We start from the raw sequence: 22,672 nt of genomic DNA on the forward strand, positions 1-22,672 counted from the left end.
GAATCAAGACTGCATCCTGAGCCAGTTTCTGGCACGCCTGCTGTTGGGTCCAAACCTTGGGCCAAGGATGGGTACGTGACTAATAGTTCACATGTTCTAAGATGATCAGTCCCAGACATCCTCCTGGTTTCTGGAACAACGAAATCAAGTCTGTGCAGTGAAACATGAATACCACATGTTCTAATACTTACAGCCATTCCAGAAAGTCACCCTTACAAACTCTGAAATCTCTTCCTCTAGGATTCTTGACAAAGGCCGCTGTGTTTTCAAATGTCCCTCTGGGAAATTTGAGTTTCAGAACCAATGCCATCTATGCCATTACACCTGCCAAGAATGCCAAGGAAATGAGCCTTCCAACTGCACTTCCTGTGGAGTAGGTGAGGAAGTCTGGCTGTTCTCTTCTTCCTTTCTTCAAACCTGTTCCCCCACTGGTTTGACTCAGAAGCTTCAACTCTGGGGACAAGGAGTTGATATCAGACAGCTGTTCACTGGAGAGTGTGTATAACCTTGAAATTTCTGCTTCTTGTCAGGAAACGAATTCACATTATTGCAGGCACAGATTCACTGCCCCTAAGGAGTTGAGAGAGAAGCTAAGAGATGTCTTTATGGAGAAGGAGAAAGAAAGGTCATTCAGACATGATGTCAGACATGTGACTGTCAGTAAAGCTAAGATTTGTTGAGGCGAAAGTGAAAAGCGAGGATGTTAAGGGAGACACATTCAGTCTTTAAGAGAAATATTGAAATAGAAGCTGTGTCAAGGTTTCCTCAGCCCTGAGCTATGCCTTTTAGAAGTTGTCAGAGCCCTCCTGTAGGAACAAAGGAATTGTTTCAATACAAAAATATTACTTTTTGTCTCAGCTTTAACAATTCAAGGTTCTGCTGTCATTGGATTACATTCCATGATCTCAAATGTCCCTGCAGTTTGACCCTTGAATCCCTTTCCAAACTCCCCTCATATGTATGTCCCCCACTTTGAGCTCATGTGGGTCAGATTCATATTTTATTTGACGTTTTTAACACTTGAGCCAAATTTAAAAATTGGGGAACTACAAAGAAAAACCTTGGTGGTTTGTTTTTTTGTTTGTTTGTTTTTGTTTTATCCTGTTTTGTTTTCTCTGCTTTTAAGATTATGAAAATGAAATGAGGGTAAATGAGATAAAATAATAAAGCACTTAAACAGGGCTGGGCACATAAGAAGTACTCAATAAATATTCACTACTACCCTTACTACTGCTACTACTACCATTGTTATTGTTTGTACCTACTTGCTCCTGTGGGCATGTGAATCTCTAGCTCAAAGCTGCCCATGATCAAGGTATCTAAGTTAACTCCTTTAAACGGTCATGTATTTTAAATATCAAGACCATCCATATCTGTTTTTTAAACTCAAATTGTAATACCCAAAGTGGTTCAATAATAATAAGCCATGTCTGAACAATACAAGTGGGATTTGAGAATACTTCCTCTGATATCTGAACCTATCACTGTTAATTTTTATATTGTTGATCCAGTTGGATATGTTAGAAAAAAAAGGAATATTGCTAAGTATTAATGCACTTAGCCACTCATGCATTCATGCAACAAATCTGCATTTAAAACTCAGTATATACTCAGTATATGCTGGGCTGTTCTAAGCCTCTGGATCCTGAGGTGATATATGGGGGTATAGAGAATGGACAGCAGCTGCTGAATGGAAAAGGGAGTAGCTTCTCACTGTTCTCCTCAAATCTTCCTGCCTATATCTGAGAAGTTTGGTCCCTTGATAAGTAGGATCTTTTCTGAATGGGTCTTGGTGGAAATGGGGTTTGCTAGGTTTTCATAAAGCATCTGAGAAGAACACGGCTTAGAAGGTTGACCCTTGTGTGGTGCCAAGATTCCATGTTCCACCAGAGCAGGGGTTTGTGCTGCATATCAGCCTGTGGCTGTAGAATCTCCAAATGTGCATTACATCCTCCCATACCCTCTCTTTCCCTTAAAGGTTAATGTTCTTCCAACTCAGACTTGGAGAGGGCAGACACTTTTTTACACCACCCTCTGGAAGTCCTCTTTACTTGCATTGTCCCATAGGAACAAACCAGCAGACTTTCTGGTTTGAAATCACAAAAAGGAAAGAGATAGCTTCAGAGCCCATAATACAAGGGTGTAAATTTTAAATTGGATTTGAACTAGTGGCTTAATTATGGACATATATCAGGTTAGATAATTTGAGAGTGCCAAGTTTATGGACACAAAAATACTTGAATGTCAGCGATTTCATGTCGTTCAATCTATTGTACTGATGTTAAGATTCTACACTTGCAACATGGGGTTAGTGATATCTTCATCCACAGATTCAGCTGCCTTGCACCTTGAAGGTCAATGGTTCTGGATCTTCATGTGGTATATCACGAGTGAACACTAGTGCCAGTTATTTTGGGTAACATAGGTCAGCTATTCTGCAGAGGCAGGAGCATATGGGAGGCTTGATACAGAGAAGATGGATACACACTCAACACAAACAAAAACTGCAGTAGGATGAGGGTTACACATCTTGTTAATCTTGTTTTATGTACATATAAACTGATTATAATCCTTTTTCATTAATTGTGCATTTATAATTGGTTAGAATTTTCTATTCCCTCCAAAAGCAAATTCCCATAGTCTCATATTCAACATATTGCTAATTCTTTCCCTGTAGTCTCCAATGCTGACAGAAGCTCAGGACCTTCAAAAAACCATTTAAGGAGTCAAAAAGGTGTGCTTGGTCTAGCACTTCGATATGCTGTCATGGTAGGAGTTGGCAACAATGCAAAAATTGAGACTTTTGGACAGTTAATACAAGTGTGGGATTTTGATAACAGAATTCAAAATCATCTAAAAGACTGCACTCTTACAAAAGTGGTTCTATCAGTAAGCATTTGTTTATTCTCATAGGGTCTCTATAGCTCCCAAGTCTGAGAGCTTCCACAGATACCCAAAGGAGCCCTTGGGAAAGCTAAACACTTTTTGACTCATATTTATCCACAGAGTGTGGTTTTTGCTTTTGCAGTGACATCCCAGATGGTAGTCTCTACTCACTCAGATACAAAATATTCAAAAATTATTCCCTGCAAGGAAAACTTTTCAACCATAAGTGTGTGTGTATATATATATATATATATATATATATATATATATATATATATATATTATATATATATATATAACGTATATATATATTCTACTTTTTGTTAAATGCATTCTTATATTCCTGATCCCCTAGCAGCCAAAACACTTTGTTATATCTTTTCTTTTTAATAAAATATCTTAGGTTTATTAGCTTCACAGTTAATTTTGTACATTTTACTTGTTTTTGTTGCCCCTCTATCTGTTCAGACAACCAGGGCCAGGAGCGCTTCCTGTATCAGGGGGAATGTTGGGAGAGCTGCCCAGCAGGCCACTACCCTGCCGAGGGGCACACCTGCCTACCCTGCTCAGACAACTGTGAGCTTTGCCACAGTGCACACATCTGTATACGATGCATGAGTGGCTACTTCATAGTGCCCACCAACCATACCTGCCAGAAGCTGCAGTGTGGACAAGGTAAGGCTGCTATGGTCCATTGTCTTATACCAGGAGGTAGTATGAGGAGCTAGCCCCCTGGATGGAGATTTGAATTGACCTCTTGACTTTAACTTTGGCACCTGGGATGACTTCATGTGACCGTATGTCCAGTGGGGACAGTGATGGCTTTTCTTCTCTCTTCCTCCACATATCATCCTCTGGGTCTCTTCACATTCAAGAGACATAGAAATGCAGCTAATCACAGAGAAATTAATATTGAATGAAGCATTTGTGGGCAGGGTATAGTGGAGAGAAAATAAAATTAGAATCTGAAGGTCCTGACCAACAATTTTCTCCTTTCCAGTTACTAGTTATGAGACCCATGCAAAATCAATCTAATTTCTCTATGCCTTTTTTTCTTCATGTGTGAAAGGGTGAGCATTGCACCAAGATGGTTGCTGTGAAAAGTCAATGAAATAAGCCTACCTAAAGCTACTAGAAAATATTAAATGTTGCAAATCATATGTGTTATTGCTATTGCCCAATTCCTTATCTTACATGGAAAAAGGGAGATTAAAAAACAAAGCTTATAGTTTTTGTTATTTTCCATGTAAGACTTTCTCTGATCTGTATAAGAATTATGCCTGGTCTGGTGCTAAAAAGAGTTACAAGATGTTTCTAGAATAATTAAGAGACTCATTCCTTTTTCTGCTTTATGTTTACTAATGTTGCATAGGATTTAAAATTTAAAACAATAATTTCAGAAGGCAGATTTAAAGACAGAATCTGTTCATTTATATACCCAATTCCACATTCCCAGAAGCAGAACTTATTTATTTTTTTAGAACTTATTTTCTTAATAAATAAAATCTACCAGTTTGATGTCAAAACTAGTTGCATGGCATATAGTCCAACTTGTTTTATTTGTACCAATCAAGCTGATCCAATCTATTAAATTAATGGAAAGAGATAAGGAGAAGAATTCAAGGTGGTGGTGTAAAAAGACTTTGAACTCATCTCCTCCTACACATACAACAATTCTATAGCTACATGAAGAATAATTTTCCCCAAAAAAGGACATGAAAAATAGATAAACAACACCTCTACAACAAAAGATAAAAGAGACACATCAAGGGGCACCTGTGTGACTCAACTGGTTAAGCACTCAACATTTGGTTTTGGCTCAGGTCATGGTCTCATGGTCATGAGATCAAACCCTACATCAGTTTCCACGCTAAGTGTGGACTCTGCTTCAGATTCCCTCTCCCTCCCCCTCTGCTCCTCCACCTACTCACATGCACTCTCTTTCTCTCTAAAATAAGTAAAATATTTTTTTAAAAAGAGAGAGACACATCAAGACACAGAAAAAATATACAAAGAAATTGTGGCTAAAAATGTCTTTAATCTGGGGAAGGAAACAGACATTTAGGCCCCAGAATCCCAGAGAGTTCCAAATATGATGAAGCCAAAGAGAACCACACCAAGATATACAATTAAAATGGTAAAAATTAAAAAGAGAATCTCAAATGCAGGCACAGAAAAACTATTTAATAATATACAAGAGAAAACTCATAAGCCTAATAGCAAATTTTTCAGCAGAAACTTTATAGGCAGGCTAGAAAGGAGTGGTGTGACATATTCAAACTGCTGAAAGCAAAAAATTTCCAACCAGTTATGCAAGGAAAAAAAATAAAAGGCATTCAAATTAAAAATGAAGAACTAAAACTGTCACTATTTGCAGACTGCATGATACTATATATAGAAAACCCTAAAAATTCAATAAAAAGAAACTGATAGAATAAATGAATTCGGTAAAGTTGTAGGATAAAAAATCAATACATAGAAACCTGTGGCATTCTATACATTAATAACAAACTATCAGAAAAAGAAATTAAGAAAACTTAAGTGCAGTTACAATTATATCAATCAGAATCAAATATCTAGGGGAAAAAATCCAACCAAGAAGAGAAAAGACCTGTACACTGAAAACTATAAGACTGTGATGAAATAAATCGAAGACATAAATTCTGTGTTCATGAATTGGAAGAATTAATACTATTAAAATGTCCATGCTACCCAAAGCAATCTATAGATTGAATATAATTCCTATCAAAATTTCAATGGCAGATTTCATAGAACTTAAATAAATAAATAATTTTAAAACTTATATGGAACCACAAAAGATACTGAATAACCAGAGTGATCTTAAGAAAGAACAACAACAAAAAAAAAAAAACTGGAGGTATCATAACCCTTTTTTTGAACTATATTACAAAGCTATAGTAATCAAAATAGATGGTACTGACACACACAAAAAACTGACATATAGATCTATAGAACAGATTTGAGAGCTCCAAAATAAACCTACACATATATGGACAATTAACTTATGACAAAAGAGCCAAGAACATAGTGGAGAAAGGATAGTCTTTAATAAATGATGCTGAGAGAACTTGTGAGCTACAAACAAAAGAATGAATGTGGACCACTTTATTACACTATACACAAAATTTAACTCAAAATGGATTAAAGACTTGAATTTAAGACGTGAAACCATAGCATTCCTAGAGGAAGATGTAAATAGTAAGCTCTTTGACATCAGTCTTAACAATGTTTTTATGAATCACACCCCAAAGGCAAGAGAAAAAGAAACAAAAATAAGCAAATGGGACTACATCAAATTAAAAAGGTTTTGCACTGCAAAGGAAAATGATATCAAAACAAAAAGCCCATCTACTGAATGGGAGAAGATATTTGCAAGTCATATGCATCCAATAGAGGGTTAATATTCAAAATATATAAGGAACTAATACAACTCAAGACAAAGAACAAATAAACCAATTTAAAAATGAGCAGAGTCTGAGGAGATACTTGTCCAAAGACAATAGACAGATGGCCAATGAGGACATGAAAAGATGTTCAACATCAATAAATTTTCAGAGAAACATAAATCAAAACCACAATGAGATATCGCCTCATAACTGTTAGAATGGCTATTATCAAAAAGACAAGAAATAACAAGTGTTGGAGAGAATGCTTAAAAAAAGAAAACCTCGTACACTGTTAGTGAAAATGTAAATTGATGTAGTCCCTATGGAAAACATAGGGATATTCCTCAAAAAATTAAGAATAAAACTATCATATGATCCAATTACTCCACTACAAGGTTTTTATCTGAAAAATAGGAGAACACTAATTTGAAAACATATATGCATTCCTGTGTTCATCGCTCCAATTTTTACGAAAGCCAAAAAACTGAAACAATCTAAATGTTCACCAACAGGTGAATGAGTAAAGTTGATCCTTAAGAAAAAAAAAGAATAAGGGCAGCCCACGTGGCTCAGTGTTTTAGCACCGCCTTCAGCCCAGGGTGTGATCCTGGAGACCCGGGATGGAGCCCCATGTCAGGCTCCTGCATGGAGCCTGCTTCTCTCTCGGCCTGTGTCTCTGCCTCTCTCTCTCTCTCTCTCTGTGTCTCTCATGAATAAATAAATAAAATCTTAAAAAAAAGAATAAAATGTTGCCATTCACAATATGGATGGACTATGAGAGCATTATGCTAGGGGAATAAGTCAGGAGAAAGACAAATACCATATGATTTCACTCACACATAGAATCCAAGAAACAAAACAAACTCATAGTACAGAGAACAGACTGGTGGTTGAGAGAAGGAGGCATGGCGATGGGAGAAAGGGCTGAAGAGGGCCAATTATAGGGTGATGGATGGTAACTGGATTTTTCAGAATGATTACTTTGCAGTATATACAGATATCAAATTATTATGTATACCTGAAACACATAATTTAAAAATACATTTAAAAAAATACATTTAAAAAGAATATTTAGAAAACAAAAATGTGATCTTGAAAACATTAAAAAAATATATATAGAAGAAAAGCAGGGGCGCCTGGGTGGCTCAGTCGATTAAGCATCAGACTCTTGGTTTTGGCTCAGTTCAAGATCTTATGGGTCTGAGATTGAACCCATGTTGGGTTCCGTGCTCAGCTAGGAGTCTGGATTCTCTCGTTCTGCCTTCCCGCAACTCATGTGCACGTTCTGGCTCTCTCTCCCCCCCCCCCCTCTCTCTTTCTCTAGCTGTCTCAAATAAATAAATAAATATTTAAAAACAATTATAGAGGCCACCTGAGTGGCTTAGTTAGTTAAGCATCTGCCTTCAGCTCAGGTCATGATTCCTGGGTCCAGGGATTAAGCCTCATATTGGGCTTTCTGCTCAGCAGGGAGTGTGCTTCTCTCTCTCTCTCTCTCTTTCTCTCTCTTTCTCTCTCCCCTGCCCCTCAGCCCCTACTCGTTCTCTCTCTCTCCCAAATACATAAAATATTTTTTAAATTTTTTCAAAAATTAAAAAAACAATTACAGAAGAATGGAAATGAAGAAGGGGTAGAAAAATAAAAACTTAAAAATGACTGAGATAGTAGACCCAAAAGAAAAAGTAGAAAATGAAGAAGAGGGGAAAAAATTAAGAGTCAACCCAGGAATTCAAATGATGTAGGTTTTTCAAAGAGTGAAGAGCAAAAGCAGAATAGAGAACATTAACAAAGAAATAATCCAGAACATTTCCCCAGAACTGAAAGGCATGAATTTCCACATTGAACAAGCCTTCTGCATGCCAGCATAATGGATTTTTAAAAGACACACATCAAGACATATCACTGTAAGAATTTGGAAAATAGATTTTTTTTCTGCAAAAGGAAAATCTTAGAAACTCCTACTTCCTGTAGCAGGAAATAGCAGGTTATACAAGAGGGATTGGCTATCAGAGTGACATTGAACTTCTCAACAATACTGGAAACTAAAATATAAAAATGGAACAAAAACTTCAAACTTTTGAGAAAAGAAATTATTTTTCTTTTTAATCCTAAATTCAGTCAAGCCATGAGTCATGTGTGAGGGTAGAAATACTTTCAATCATGTAAGCTTTCCAAAGCTTTAACTCCCATGTATCCTTTCTTGGGAAACTTACTTGTAGAGGATATGTTCCACCAAAAATCAGAACAAGAAATTAGAAAACATAAAGTCCAGAAAATGGGACATCCAAAGGAGGAGAGGGATGAAAGGAATCCCCAGGATGACAGTAAATAAGATACTAATGCAATAGCTGCAAGATTTCTACTTGTGATATAGTTGAGGATGAATTAAGAACAGATATTGAGAAAACAAAGATGCCAGAAAATAGTAGCACAAGAGAAAACAATAAAGTGTATAAAAGCCCAAATGTCATCAGAATATGAATAATAATAGTATAATCTTTACAACATAAATACTGAATATTAATCTAGCAAAATTTATAATTTGGGAGGATGAAAAGTATGTCTGTGTTTGTTGGGATTGTGGTGAAACAAAGCTAATCTTGACCACTACAGATAATGCATAAGAATAAAATCAAGAGGTAGCATCATAAACATGTTATTTAGAGATTCAGGGGTAAAAACTACAAGAAACAGCTAAAATAATTAAAATTTGTTGTCTCTGAGAAAAGGGAAAGGGAAGAAAATAAGCTGCATACCAATATAGTTTCATAGCAATGAATGTGTCTCCACTTAGCAAAAATGAATTGTTTCTCATTCCTCTTGTATAGGTCAAATCCAAGACCCAGACTATGAAGAGTGCGTGCCTTGTGAAGAAGGATGTCTGGGATGCAGTTTGGGTATGCCACCTTTCTTTGTTGCCTAAAGAATTTAAATAGCCTTTTTTTTTCTTTCTTCCCACACAACTTAATTTTTTCAATAGGAATTTGTCATCACTGGTGTCACCACTGATGCCCATTAAGTAGGCTCACTCCCATGCAAACAGGGTCGTGGTGAGAGATGCTCCCTTTTGAGACAAAGGAGAGGTCACTTATCTTCATGAAACCCAAGTTTAGGAAAGTACAGGCATCTTTTCTTCCAGTTGTTGGCAATCTGGCAGGGGATACCCTCGGCAACCATCTTTCCAGTTGCATAGGATGTGGCCTCTCCTTGGCTTCTCAGTGTCACAAATACGGAGATGATGGTAGGAGACAGTGGTAGAAGAAAGAAGCTCAAAGGCAAAGGAATGCCTAGTTAATCTAATTCATTTGGCATGTGATTCAGAAATCCCCAACTTTGGGAGTTTTCCTTTGCAGAAATGGCTCCACTGGTTGAAGCCTAAGACAACCCTTGAGAAGAAAGCAATGTGCTGACAGTGAGTTGAGATCCCCACCATTAAAAAAAAAAAAAAAAAAAAAAAAAAAAAAAAAAAAAAAAACCTGTCTTTGTCAGTCTTCCACATAATTCTCTAATTCAAATCACTGATCTCTTTCTCCCCATGTATACCTGCTTTTCTGTGGATAGGAGGAAAGGGACAGTCTGTACCATACAGAACCACTGGATTGGATGTAAAATGAAATATAGAGAGGCCACCAGATTCCAAGAATGTATCTTAATGCAAATTTAGTCAAGATATTTAAAATAATTAGCATTTGGATCTGTAGATCTTTGAAAGGAAACCCAACGTAAATTAAAGATTGATGGAGTTATTTCTATTTATGGAGTTTCTCTATTATTGGTTAACTCCTCCTTCTAAAACTTTAATGTGCACACAAATCCCATGGGAGATTTGCAAAATGCAAATTCACAGATCTAGGTAGGGCCTGAGAATTACATTTCTAATAAGCTGCCTGGTGAAGCCAAGGCTTCATCAAACACTCATGAGGTTGCAAGAGGTCAGGCTATGCCAGGATTAAGTAGACTTTTTATTGGCTTTACCTAATGAATTTCCTTGAATTCTTAAATGTTATACATGAATTATAATTTATCTGATGGCTGGAACGGGTTCTCTCTGCCCTACCTGGAAATAATATATTTTCTATAGTATCTGTAACTACAAAACAGAGGTTTTAGGAACTTGAATACCATTCTCCCATTATCTTCCACTATGAAATGGGGCATATGTTACTAGAAAATAAAATATAATAAAGAAATCACACTCAAGAAGTGTGACATTTAGAGTTAAGTGTTAACATTTAGAGTAAGTGATTTAAGGGTAAAATGTGAATTTTCTGGGAAGCAAAAATAGACCAAAACATAAGCAATAAAAGTACTAAAATTGAAAAGATAAGCAAATTCTAACGTATTTTGTAAAGTTATAGGAGGTGGTATTTCTTTCATGGAGCAAGGATAAATGTCTTGACTATCTTGATTTCACATTTTGCCTATTTCAAACTATATTTGCCCATCAGATTTCATATTCCAGCTAGTTTTTGTGGTCTCCTTTTGCACCTTGGCTCTTATTATATGTTATGTGACCATACTAGCACCTTTGTGTATCACAGAGAAGGGTGTGATTATGTCTGTGTATGTGTGTGTGCACACCTGCCTGTCTGTAAAATCATAAAACTTGCAAACAGTGACAAGCATGATCACTAGGGATCTACATTGTGCCCACCCTCCCCTTAGCTGATCTGGCTACAGATGAGACCAAGTGTAGCCACTGGAAAATAAAATCCATATCAGATATAGGCCATCTGGGGACTCAAAATCCCAAAGAATCAACCTATAAAAAGAGGTAAACTAGAAAGTTTGATTCACTCTGCAAAGAGCTATTGAAATATTTAGTTCACTCACTCTTTGAAGAAATTTAAATGGTCTACAGTGTGTTGATGCTCACTGGGGCACTGGGAATATAAAGTTGATGTGGTTGTGATCCTACTATAAGGGCCTCTCTGGCTGTTAACAAGTGACACACCTGGAACTAAATCTTTTACAAGGCAACTTGCCGGAATGGAGAGAGGTACAATGTTCAGTGAGATCACAAGAAAAGGACTGGGATATTCTAAATGTTGCCAGTTTCTCCTTTTAAATTAGAAACTTTATTTTAATTTATAAAGTCTCTATATGTTGAACCTTGTGTATTTTTATATTGCCCTGGCTGAATTCAATTATCACCTTATCTTTGGAGTCTTTGTTGATATTTGCAATTGAGTTAAATCTCTTTTCTTGCTTCCCCTTGTTTGTAGGCCAATGATAAAACTTTTTACAGCTGATCTGTGTAATATTTGGTGCATACCTATCTTTCTGCCTTGACACTAAACTACTTAGAATAAACTCTATGACTGATGCACTGTGCTGTCAAAAGAACTAGCAGCAGGCCTAGGATATAATAAATGTACAATAGATGTATGATGTATAATGTTCATTGAATTGAATTTGAGAGTTGCTGAAACTTAAAATGGAGATGCACGGCTCAAGATACCCAGGGATCTAGATATGATGTTTTCTCTATTCAAACTTTTATGGGCCAAGAAGAGTAAATAAATCATGTGATGCAGAAATAAATAATTATTCATAAAATATTAGAACTAGAAGGGAGATTTGAAAGGGACATGGTTTATTGGATTTCATATTTTTAATAAGATACAAACATAAATGTTAAAAGATATAAATAATTTACCATAGATTTTCCTAAGGTTCTTCTTATGAGAAGGGACATCATCCTTTAGAAAGAAAGAGCTCCATTTTCTTCTATTTTAATAATGTAGATTTATCTTTAAACCTGAGCTAGATAACCTCTAGAAGAGTTACAGAAAAGTGAAATCAGTTGCTTTGACACATTTTTTTCTACACCATGTAATGATTAGTTGTTGGAAATAGTGACATTTTTTTCTGAGGTTTTTTATTGCTTTCCAGATATTTAGTGCAACTATAGATTAAGATTTTTTTACACCCAATAAAAAAGAACTCAAATTCCAGATTGATCTTGTCTAGGTCCTCGGTGGGGTTATTTATTATTCCAAGGAAAACTTTACCAGAAAGAGGAGATAAAAGGAAACAAAATTAAAAAGTGGCTGTTGTATTTTGAGGAAAATATTGAATTTGCTACTCTAGGATAAAACAAAGATGTTTTTATTATTATGGGGTTAGATTTCTCTTTTTTTTATTGAGATATAATTGACATAGAAAATTAGTTTCAGGTGTACAAATAATGATTCAAAGTTTATATACATTGTAGAGTGATCACCACAAGAAGTCTAGTTAATAGCTGTCACCTTAGAGTTACAGATTTTTTTCTTGTGATGAGAACTTTTACAATCAACTGTCTTAGCAACTTCAAATATACAGTGCAGTATTATTAACTATAGTCATCATGCTGCACATTATATCCTCAGGATTTATTTCTTTTATAAGTAGAAGTTTGTATCTTTTGACATCCTTCACCCTCTGCCTCTGGCGACCACCAATTTGTTCTCCCTTGGATTTCTTTTCTTTATTAGGCTGAAAACAAACAGATAGCATTTTATATATTGCCACCTTGTTCCAAGATGATTGGATGCAACATCCTTTTTCATTCTAGCTAGTATCTTGAATGGAAATTTTAACTAAGATAAATCAAAGTTTTTGAAATTATCTCTCTTCATTAATTGAGAGAATAAGTAAATGGACTCACTTTTACTTAATGTGTTGAAGTGCCTTTTTGGTTTTAATTTAGGGGGTGTAATAATAGGTATGACACCTGATTATAGCCAAAGACTTAGGGCCTATACTTATAACTCCACTGACTTAATAATTGATTTTAATCAAATTACTAAGATGTGCTTACTTCCTTACCTTGTCAATAAAATAAAAGTCAATGTGCCTTTATCTTGCTTAAAAGTAGGTGATAAAATTCCATTAATTTTTGCTCATTTAAATGGCTTAAGTCCCTACTCTTGGGAGAAAATATACACAAATTGAAAAACTTTAAGTACTTGCAATAAAAGAAAAAGGCCATAAGGGTCAAACTGGACCAAAAATAGAAGAGGAAGGAAATTTCCCAAATTCACTGTATGAGATAAGTATTACCCTGATACCCAAATCAGACAAGATACTACAGAAAAACAAAAAAAAAAGAAAACTAAAGCCCATTGTCCTTGATGAGTATAGCTACAAAAATCCTCAACAAAGTGGTAGCAAACTGAACTCAACAATATTTTCAAAGGATCAAGTAGGATTTATTCTGAGGTTGCAAGAATAGCTCAATATTCATAAATCAATCGTGATAGTAACATTAACAAAATGAAAGATTAAAAAACATGATCATCTCAATAGATGCAGAAAAATCATGAGACAAAATTCAATATCCATTCATGATAAAAACTCTCAACAGGATAGGTTAAGAGGGAACATATCCCAACATAATAAAGGCTATATATGAAAAACCCGCAGCTAATATCATACTCAATGGTGAAAACGGAAAACTTTTCCTCTAAGATAAGGAATAAGACAAGAATGTCCATTCCTAATCTATAGATTCAGGGCACTGGGAATGAAACAGTGAGCATCAACACATTGGAAACCATCTCTAGTACTAGAAATCCTAGCCTCAATGATCAGACAAGAAAAAGAAATAGAATGTATCCAAATCATGAAGAAGTAAAACTGTCACTATTTGCAAATAACATAACACTATATATACAAAACTCTAAAGACTCCACCAAATAAAACCTGAGAGAATAAATGAATGCAGTAAAGTCACAGGATATATAAAATCAATATACAGAAATCTGTTGTATTTTTATACACTAATAACAAAGTAGCAGATAGATAAATTAAGAAAACAATCCAATTTATAACTGCATGAAAAAATAAAATACCTAGGAATAAATTTAACCGAATAGGTGAAAGACCTATACTCTGAAAACTATAAGACAGTGATGAAAGAAAGTGAAGAGGACATAAATAAATGGAAGATATTCCATGCTCATGAACTGGAAAAGTTAACACTGTTAAAATATCCATACTATGTAAAATAATCTATAGATTCAGTGCAATCCCTATCAAAATGCCAAATAGTATTTTTAACAAAACTAAAACAAGTAATCTTAAAATTTGTATGGAACCACAAAGAACACAAATAGCCAAAGTAATCATGAAAAAAAAAAAAAAAAGAAAGCTAGAGGTATCATGCTCCCTGATTTCAAGATATGCCACAAAGCTATGATAATCAAAACAGTATGGTACTGGCATAAAAACAGACACAGAGATTAACAGTACAGAATAGAGAGCCCAGAAATAAATTGACACCTATATGGACAATTAATCTATGACAAAGGAGGCAAAAACACAATGGTGAGGTCTCTTCAACAAATGGCGGTGGGAAAAACTGGACAGCTACATGCAACAAAATGAAAGTAGACCACTTTCTTAACGCCATACATAAAAGGAAACTCAGGACACCAGTAGTGGAGCATCTACCTTCAGCTCAAAGTGTGCTCCCAACGTCCCAGGATCCAGTCCCACATCAGGCTCCCCGGAGGGAGCCTGCTTCTCCCTCTGCCTGTGTCTCTACCTCTCTCTGTGTCTCTCATGAATAAATAAATAAAATCTTTAAAAAAAAACCCTCAAAATCGGTTAAAGATCCGAATCCACAAAACTCCTAAAAGAAAGTATAAGCAGTAGTCTCTTTGACACTAGCCTTAGCAAAATATTTATGGATATACCTCCTGAGACAAAGGGAACAAAAGCAAAAATAAACTATTGGCAATACACCAAAATGAAAAGATTTTGCACAGCAAAGGAAACCATCAATAAAATGAAAAGGCAACCTGCTGAATGGGAGAAGATATTTGCAAATCACACATATCCAATAAAGTGTTAAAATCCAAAATATATAAAGGACTTATACAACTCAACACCAAAAAAATCCCAAAACAATCTGGTTAGAAAATGGGCAGAGCACATGAATAGATATTTTTCTAAAGAAGACATATAGATGGCAAACAGACACATGAAAATAAGCTCAACATGACTAATTACTAAAGATAAGCAAATTAAAATTAATGAGATATTACCTATGCCTGTCAGAATGGCTATAATAAAAAAGACAAGAATTAACAAATGTTGGTGAGGATGTGGAGAAAAAGGAACCCTTGGGCACCTTTGTAAGAGTGTAAATTGTTATGGCCATGGTGGAAAACAGTATGGAGTTTCCTCAAAAATTAAAAATAGAACTATCATATGATCCAGTAATTTCATTATTATTTATGCAAAGAGAACACTGATTTATAAAGACATATGCACCCATATGTTTATTGCAGCATTACTTGCTATAGCCAAAATATGGAAGCAACCCATGTCCATCAGTAGATAAATAAATAAAGAAGGTGTGGTGTATACAAACATGCTCACATGCTCACATGCACAATGGGATATTATTCAACCATAAAAAAACATGAGCTCTTGCCATTTGTCACCATGGACCTATAGGACCTATACATGGACCTAGAGGATATCATGCTAAGTGAAAAAAGTCTGAGACAGACAAATATCATAATGATTTTACTTACATGTGGAACCTAAAAAAGAAAACAAACAAATAAAAACAGATTCATAAATACAGAGAACAGATCAGTGGTTGGAAGAGAGAAGGAGGGTAGGGAGTGAACAAAACAGGTAAAGGGGATTAAGAGGTATAAACTTCCAGTTATACAATAAATAATCACAGAGATAGAAAGTACAGCTAGGGAATACAGCTAATAATATTGTAATAACATTGTATAGTGACAGATGGTGACTACCCTTATGTCATTGTGAGCATCATGTAATGTATAGATTTTAAAATCACTGTGTTATGCTCCTGAATATTGTATATCAACTGTACTTAATAATAAACATTTTTTACAAAATAAAGCTCAAATAAATTAAGTGCTAAATAAAGAGACCAACATCTGTAGCAATAGAGTTTAGAAAAGGAGGGAACCTCTGGGCACTGAAATGGTCAATGAAAGTTTCCAAGAGGATGGGAGTTGGAATTTGCATGGACTTTAAACAGATAAGAAGGCAGAGCTACATTATGGAGTGGCTTTCAAATCAGAAAACAGAGGGGAAAAAAAGGTCCAGAGGGAAGAATTTTTCCCATGGATTGTAGGACACTCAGTGTACCTGTTTTGCAGAAGGAATACAGTATATCCCTCCTCCCACCACCGCCCTATCCACAGATTCACTTTCTGTGGTTTCAGTTTTTCACCGTCAACTGAGGTCCAATAGCTGGAGATCCACCTTTTGATGTATTGTCAGAGGTCAGTAGTAGTCTAAGACCACGTCACAATGCCTTTGTCATTCACCTCACTTCATCTCATCACGTGGTATTTTATCATCACAAGAAGGGTGAGTACAGTACAATAAACATTTTTGAGAGAGGAAAACCACACTCACATAACTTATTATATGTTATATGTATATGTTATTATAGTTATTCTATTTTATTATTAGTGTTGTTAATCTCTTCCTGTGCCTAATTTATAAATTAAACTTTATCACAGTTATGTACATATAGGAAAGAATATATATATATATATATATATATATATATATATATATATAGTGCTTGGTTTTATCCATGGTTTCAGGCAGCCATAGGAGTCTTGGAACATATACCCTACAGATAAGAGGGAAGTATTATAAAGTAAATATAAGAGAAAAAACAAAGAAGTTTAGAGAACAGGTGGAAAACCGTATCTTGAATTCTGGTTAAGTTTTAAAGTATACTGTGGCTAAAATGGAATAATTAAAAGTTCTTTTAAAAGAGAGAGAATGTTTTGAAGAGGTGTTTTAAGAAGATTAACTTAGCAACTGTGTTAACTACAGCCAGGATAATTGAAAGGAAGAATGGCAGTAGGCAGAGAAATCAGCCAATTATCAGAAATCTGGGTATGAAGTAACAGGAGCCTGATCTAAGGTAACAGCCAGGAAATTATGAAGAAAGAGCTAGGTTTTAAGAGCTAGATGCAACAAATGGCTCTTGAGCATAAGAAAAAATGCTTAACCTTGTTCATTTTGTGGGTAATGCAAATTAAAACCACCACGACATACCATTTCTCACCTGTCAGGTTGGCAAAAATTTATAAGCTTACAATGCACTGTATAGGCAAGGCTGTAGGGAAACAAACACTCCTATTTATTACTGGTAGAAAGATAGAATCTTACAACTACTGTTGAAGGAGATTTTGGCAGTATATAACACAATTACATATGCATTTATCCTTACCCTATGGCATCTCTTCTAGGAATTTACCCTGAAGATACACATCCACACATTCAAAACAGCACGTTCACTGTGTTACTCTTTGTAGCATTATCTGTGGTAGTTAATCACTGGAAACATCCTAAGTGCTCACTCATGGAAGACTGGTTGAATAAAATAAGGTACACATACACTGGAGAGTGCTGTGTGGCCATGTAAAGAAAAAAGATCTATACGAATTGTTAGTGATTTCACAAAGTACTGCTATGTAGAAGGCAAGGAGAAAAAAAAAACATACACAGTATACTACCTTTTGGATATACTTGTGAGCTTATATACATTTTTTTGTTTATTTTTGAATAAACCAGAAAACTAATGAAAATGGTTACCTGTACACAAAGAGGTGAAGGAGATGGGAAGAAAGCTACTCTAGATATATCTTTGTACAGAGTTTTCATTGGAATCATTGTAAGGGTTTCTATATTCATAGGAAATGACATACTAATTAGTGTGAATGGTTCCCACTGGCCACTTTGGGATAATTTGATTGTCAAAACATATGGATGATAAAGAATCACAATTCAATTAATAACAATAATCCATGCATCAATAATGATGTTTAAAGACGAGAGAAAGGAGAAAGGAGGGAAAATAAAGGGGATGGCTTTTTACAACAGTGTTAGCTGGCATGTATGCAAGGAAAGAAGTAGATTATCATTTTATACCCCCTAGTGTATTGACTCAAAAGAAAGTCATCAAGTGGGTGAAAAACTGGGAACAGAATAATCGTGGAGACTCAGAGTACTTCATAGTTAATGACAATGGGGGGGATTTGCTGGTTACTAACTTATTACACTTCATATCATAAATTCCATCCAACTTGATACCATGTGTTTCCTGATGTGATACATTAACAAGTACACAACATTACCTAGTATCCTTGACAACATTACACAACATTATCTAGTATCCTATTATCCTTGTCTAAACCAATGATTCCCAACTAGAGATGACTATGACCCCAGGGACATTTGTCAGTGTTTTGAGACATTTTTGGTTGTCACGCCTAGGGCGTTGTTACTTGCATCTAGTGCGCAAAGGTCAAGGATGCTTCTAAATATTCTATAATACACAGGATGGCCTCAACAACAGAAAAAATCATCTGGTCTAAAATGTCAATGCTGAGGTTGAGAAACTCGTATTTAGCCTGAGGAGCACTACAAGATAAATCCAGAATGTGAGATATCTATAAGACAACTGACCCACACTCCTAAAACAAAACAAAACAAAACAAAACAAAAACAAAAACAAAAAAGGGAGTCAATCAAGAGAATAAAGAGCTAAAACAACTAAAAAACAAGTGTAAATATTTGTTCGAGATTGGATTTTTAAAGTTTTAAAAAATATTTGGGGGACAATTAAGAATATTTGAATATAAATGAATAATATTGAATTAATATTTCTGCAGCTGTGGCAATTGTGCTGTATTAAATAGCAGCTGTTCCTTTGTTTAGGAGATGGATAGAAAGGTATTTAGGGACGAAATGTCATGATGCCTACAACTTATTTTCAAATAGGGTTCAGGGGAACAAAAGATCTAGCTGAAGCATACAAAGTTGTTCATTGCACTATTTCAGCCATTCTGTAGCTTAAAAATTGTTTTAAGCTGGAGGAATAAAAGTACTTCATGCTCTCAGCTGAGAGGATACAGAGGCAAAGACATCCAAATAGCAATAAGTATACCACGGGTCCAGATCTTGATTTCCTAACCCCATTCTCCAAAAAAGACACCAAGGCTCATGGAGAACTGATGATTCTGGGACTGGGCAGGAAATACAGATGAGCCTACAGCATCTTGGAGTGACAGAAAGTAAGGAAATGCTCCAAGAAAGAAAAACACCACGGTGCAGAGGGTATATCAAAGGGACATGGAAAAGAACTAGAAGTGTTCCCAATAGCCAAGGCAGGAACAATTTGAGCAATAATATAAATAAAATAGTATTAGCTTATAACCCAACAATAAAATAAAATTTCTTAAGTTTATATAAATAAGTCAATGGTTGAATAAATAAGTAAATGGAGAAGAGAGACGAATCTTCAGTGCAGAAGAATTCCAAGTAACTTATTTAGCACTCCTCCCTCAGGAAGTGGGGCATAACCCTCACCCCTTAAGTGTAGATTTCACGTAGTGACCTCCAAGAGCACACTTTGAAAGGGAGGGGGAAAGAACTTTATAGGAAATATCTGACAAGCACTACCTCAACCAGGTGATCAGGTCAACACCAAGAGTGTTATACTAATAGCACATACCCAGGGTATCTGGGTGGTTCAGTCAGTTGAGCATCTGACTCTTGATTTCGGCTCAGGTCATGATCTCAGGGTTATGGACTCAAGACCTGCATCAGGCTCCATGCTCAGTATGGAGTCTGCTTGTCCCTCTCCCTCTGCTCTTCCCCCTGCTCATGTGCTCTCTCTTTTTCTCTCTCTCAATATCTTTCTTTCTCAAATGGATAGATAAAATCTTTTTAAAAAAATAACACATACCCTTGATATGATGATATGATGTCATGAGAATGGCACTTCACTCCTGTGGTCTTCTACCCCAAAACCCATAACCCCAGTCTGATCATGAGAAAAACATGACAAATCACAATAGAGAATACTTTGTCAAATACCCGATTAGCACTCCTCAAATCTGTCAAGATCATCAAACAGATCAGGTCTGAGAAACTGTCACAGACAAGCAAAGCCTACAGAGATATGACAATTAAATGCAACGTGGTATCCTGGAGAGGATCCTGGGATAGAAAAAGACACGAGCTAAAAGCTAAGGAAATCTGAGTACATTATGGACTTCAGTTAATAATAATTATGTCATCATAATAAAGGGCATGAGAATTATTTGGGGTTTTAGAAGTGTCCTCTATCTTGACTGCTAGGGGTGATTATATGGCTATACATTTGTCAAAATTCATAGAACTATACACCTAAAAAGGACAAATATTACACTATGAAAATATTTCAAGAAATCTGACTTAAAAAGTATAATGTTACAGTAAACTATTAATCCTCCTCTTTCTTGTCCCTACGTGGCTTAACGTAATAATAACCTAATTGTTTTAGCACTTACTGTACACTCTACTAATGTTCCAGGTGCTATACTGAGTTCCTTAAGTATATTACCTCATTTAACTCTAAGGAGTATATGTCATTGTTGTTCACATCTTGCAGATGAAGAAATTAAGCTTAGAACAGTCAAGCAACTTGCATAAAGTCACGGGGCTGCTAACTACTAAAAGCAGGAATTGATTCTGCAAAGCCCAAGACCAAAACCTATGTGTTTGACAACTACTCTGTTATACCACTGAATGTTCTTCCCTTCTAATCCTAGAGAAAAGAGCATTATGCTTTATAGAATCATAAAAAGATAAAAGAAAATTTTACTTCCTGCCCCCTTCCTCAGGTCTACACACAATAACCATTGTACTTCATTGGGCTACAGCTTTATATCCAATGACATGACTGAATTTACCAGGCAAACAGTGAAACTGTTGATAATAGCCATGCAAATTGATTTGGGGTCATGGTTCACCTGAAGCTGTCAGCCTTAAGGACCTACATCTGGAATGTTCTGACACTAGGCAGAGCAGACAGGGGAATCCATAACAGAAAGTAGACAGACATGCTCTCAATTAGCTCTGGATTCCCCCACTGCCCTTATAGGGGGATGATTGGCAGGAAATAACCCTCTCTCTTCCACATGAATATGAGATGAACTCTCCCCACTCTGTATCATATTAAATTCAAGTTTCAGGTCCAGGAATTAGAAAACCAATCTCATTGATGCTTACTACTCTATCGTTGTATGAAGGAGTGAGACCTCGTTCATAGAAGAAATGAACATCTGAGACAAGTTCACATTTTAGTTTTCCAATGGGGCAAACACACAGAGTTTTTCAAATCAGATATCATAATCACAGATCTCTATTTATTTCACTACGCAGATCTTCCACTGGAACTTTTCCAAAAACTTTTGGGGAGGGGGAACCTGTATCAAACAGTTTGGGTACCTTCCAAACCAAAGGTATCACTCTCTAGCCAGGCAACCTTAGTGTATGACCTGGGTGGTTATACATGAACTCCATGGACAGTTCAGGATCTCTCTTCTTTAAATGGCCAAACGTGGGGATCCCTGGGTGGCTCAGCAGTTTAGTGCCTGCCTTCAGCCCAGGGCATGATCCTGGAGTCCCAGGATCAAGTCCCACATCAGGATCCCTGCATGGAGCCTGCTTCTCCCTCTGCCTGTGTCTCTGCCTCTCTCTCTCTCTCTCTCTCTCTCTCTCTCTGTCTCTCATGAATAAATAAATAAAATCTTTAAAATAAATAAATAAATAAAGTAAATGGCCAAACACAAGCCAGCTTCAGAAGAAGGATTAGAATCTAAATGCACTGTCACCAGTTTGCTGAAGAAAGGAGAAACAAGCAAGCTCCATTAGAGAGTGATTTCTTAAAACAACATAAACTGCTTGTCTTTTTCATTAGAGCCTCCCTCTCCCTTCATTTTCTAAATGAAAACCCATTTCAAAGCTGAGGGTTTTGAAAAAAGAAAACCTTAGGGGCACCTGTGTGGCTCACTCAGTTGAGCGCCCAACTCTTGGTTTTGAGCCAGGTCATGATCTCAGGATCATGAGATTGAGCCCCCTATCAGTCTCCTAGCTCAGAGGGAATCTGCATGCCCCACCAGCTCCCCCTCTGCTCTACCCCACTCACTCTCTCTCAAATGAATAAATAAAATCTTAAAAAATAAAAAGAAAAACTTAAAAAGGGGGGACCAAAAGTGGGAAGAATTTGCAGAAATTCGGCAGTGTCATGGTCACTTACTCATCCTGGCTTTCTTCATAAATTCACTTAGAAAATATTTATTACATGCTTTTGTGCTTTCTGCCATCCCATCACTTGTTCAGTTTATTCCACAAATAATAGGACCGAATAACCTAGTATTTATCAAGCATCATCATTCACCAGCACACTGCTAAACACTTAATGTTAGATGATATGTCCTCACATCTACAATCTAATGATGTTTTCAGATGGAGAAACTGAGGATTAGGAAAGTGTTGAAACTCGATCCATTTTATGAGTGTAGGTAGTAACAGAATGATTAGATGGTCAGCCC

The 22,672-nt window shown here is 36.0% G+C and overlaps 1 protein-coding gene across 2 annotated transcripts in view; it reads left to right on the top strand.

Annotated features, from left to right (window-relative positions):
• Positions 1 to 22,672, top strand: part of PCSK5 (proprotein convertase subtilisin/kexin type 5) — a 449,210-nt gene that overhangs the window by 349,131 nt on the left and 77,407 nt on the right. For both annotated transcript variants that reach the window (XM_026001533.2, XM_072762655.1), the window contains exons 22-24: positions 241 to 377; positions 3,355 to 3,561; positions 9,119 to 9,187. In XM_026001533.2, the coding sequence (XP_025857318.2) occupies positions 241 to 377; positions 3,355 to 3,561; positions 9,119 to 9,187 (413 nt within the window). The remainder of the gene's footprint in view (positions 1 to 240; positions 378 to 3,354; positions 3,562 to 9,118; positions 9,188 to 22,672) is intronic.

The sequence above is a fragment of the Vulpes vulpes genome, chromosome 1 (genome assembly GCF_048418805.1).
Source record: "Vulpes vulpes isolate BD-2025 chromosome 1, VulVul3, whole genome shotgun sequence".
NCBI lineage: Eukaryota > Metazoa > Chordata > Mammalia > Carnivora > Canidae > Vulpes > Vulpes vulpes.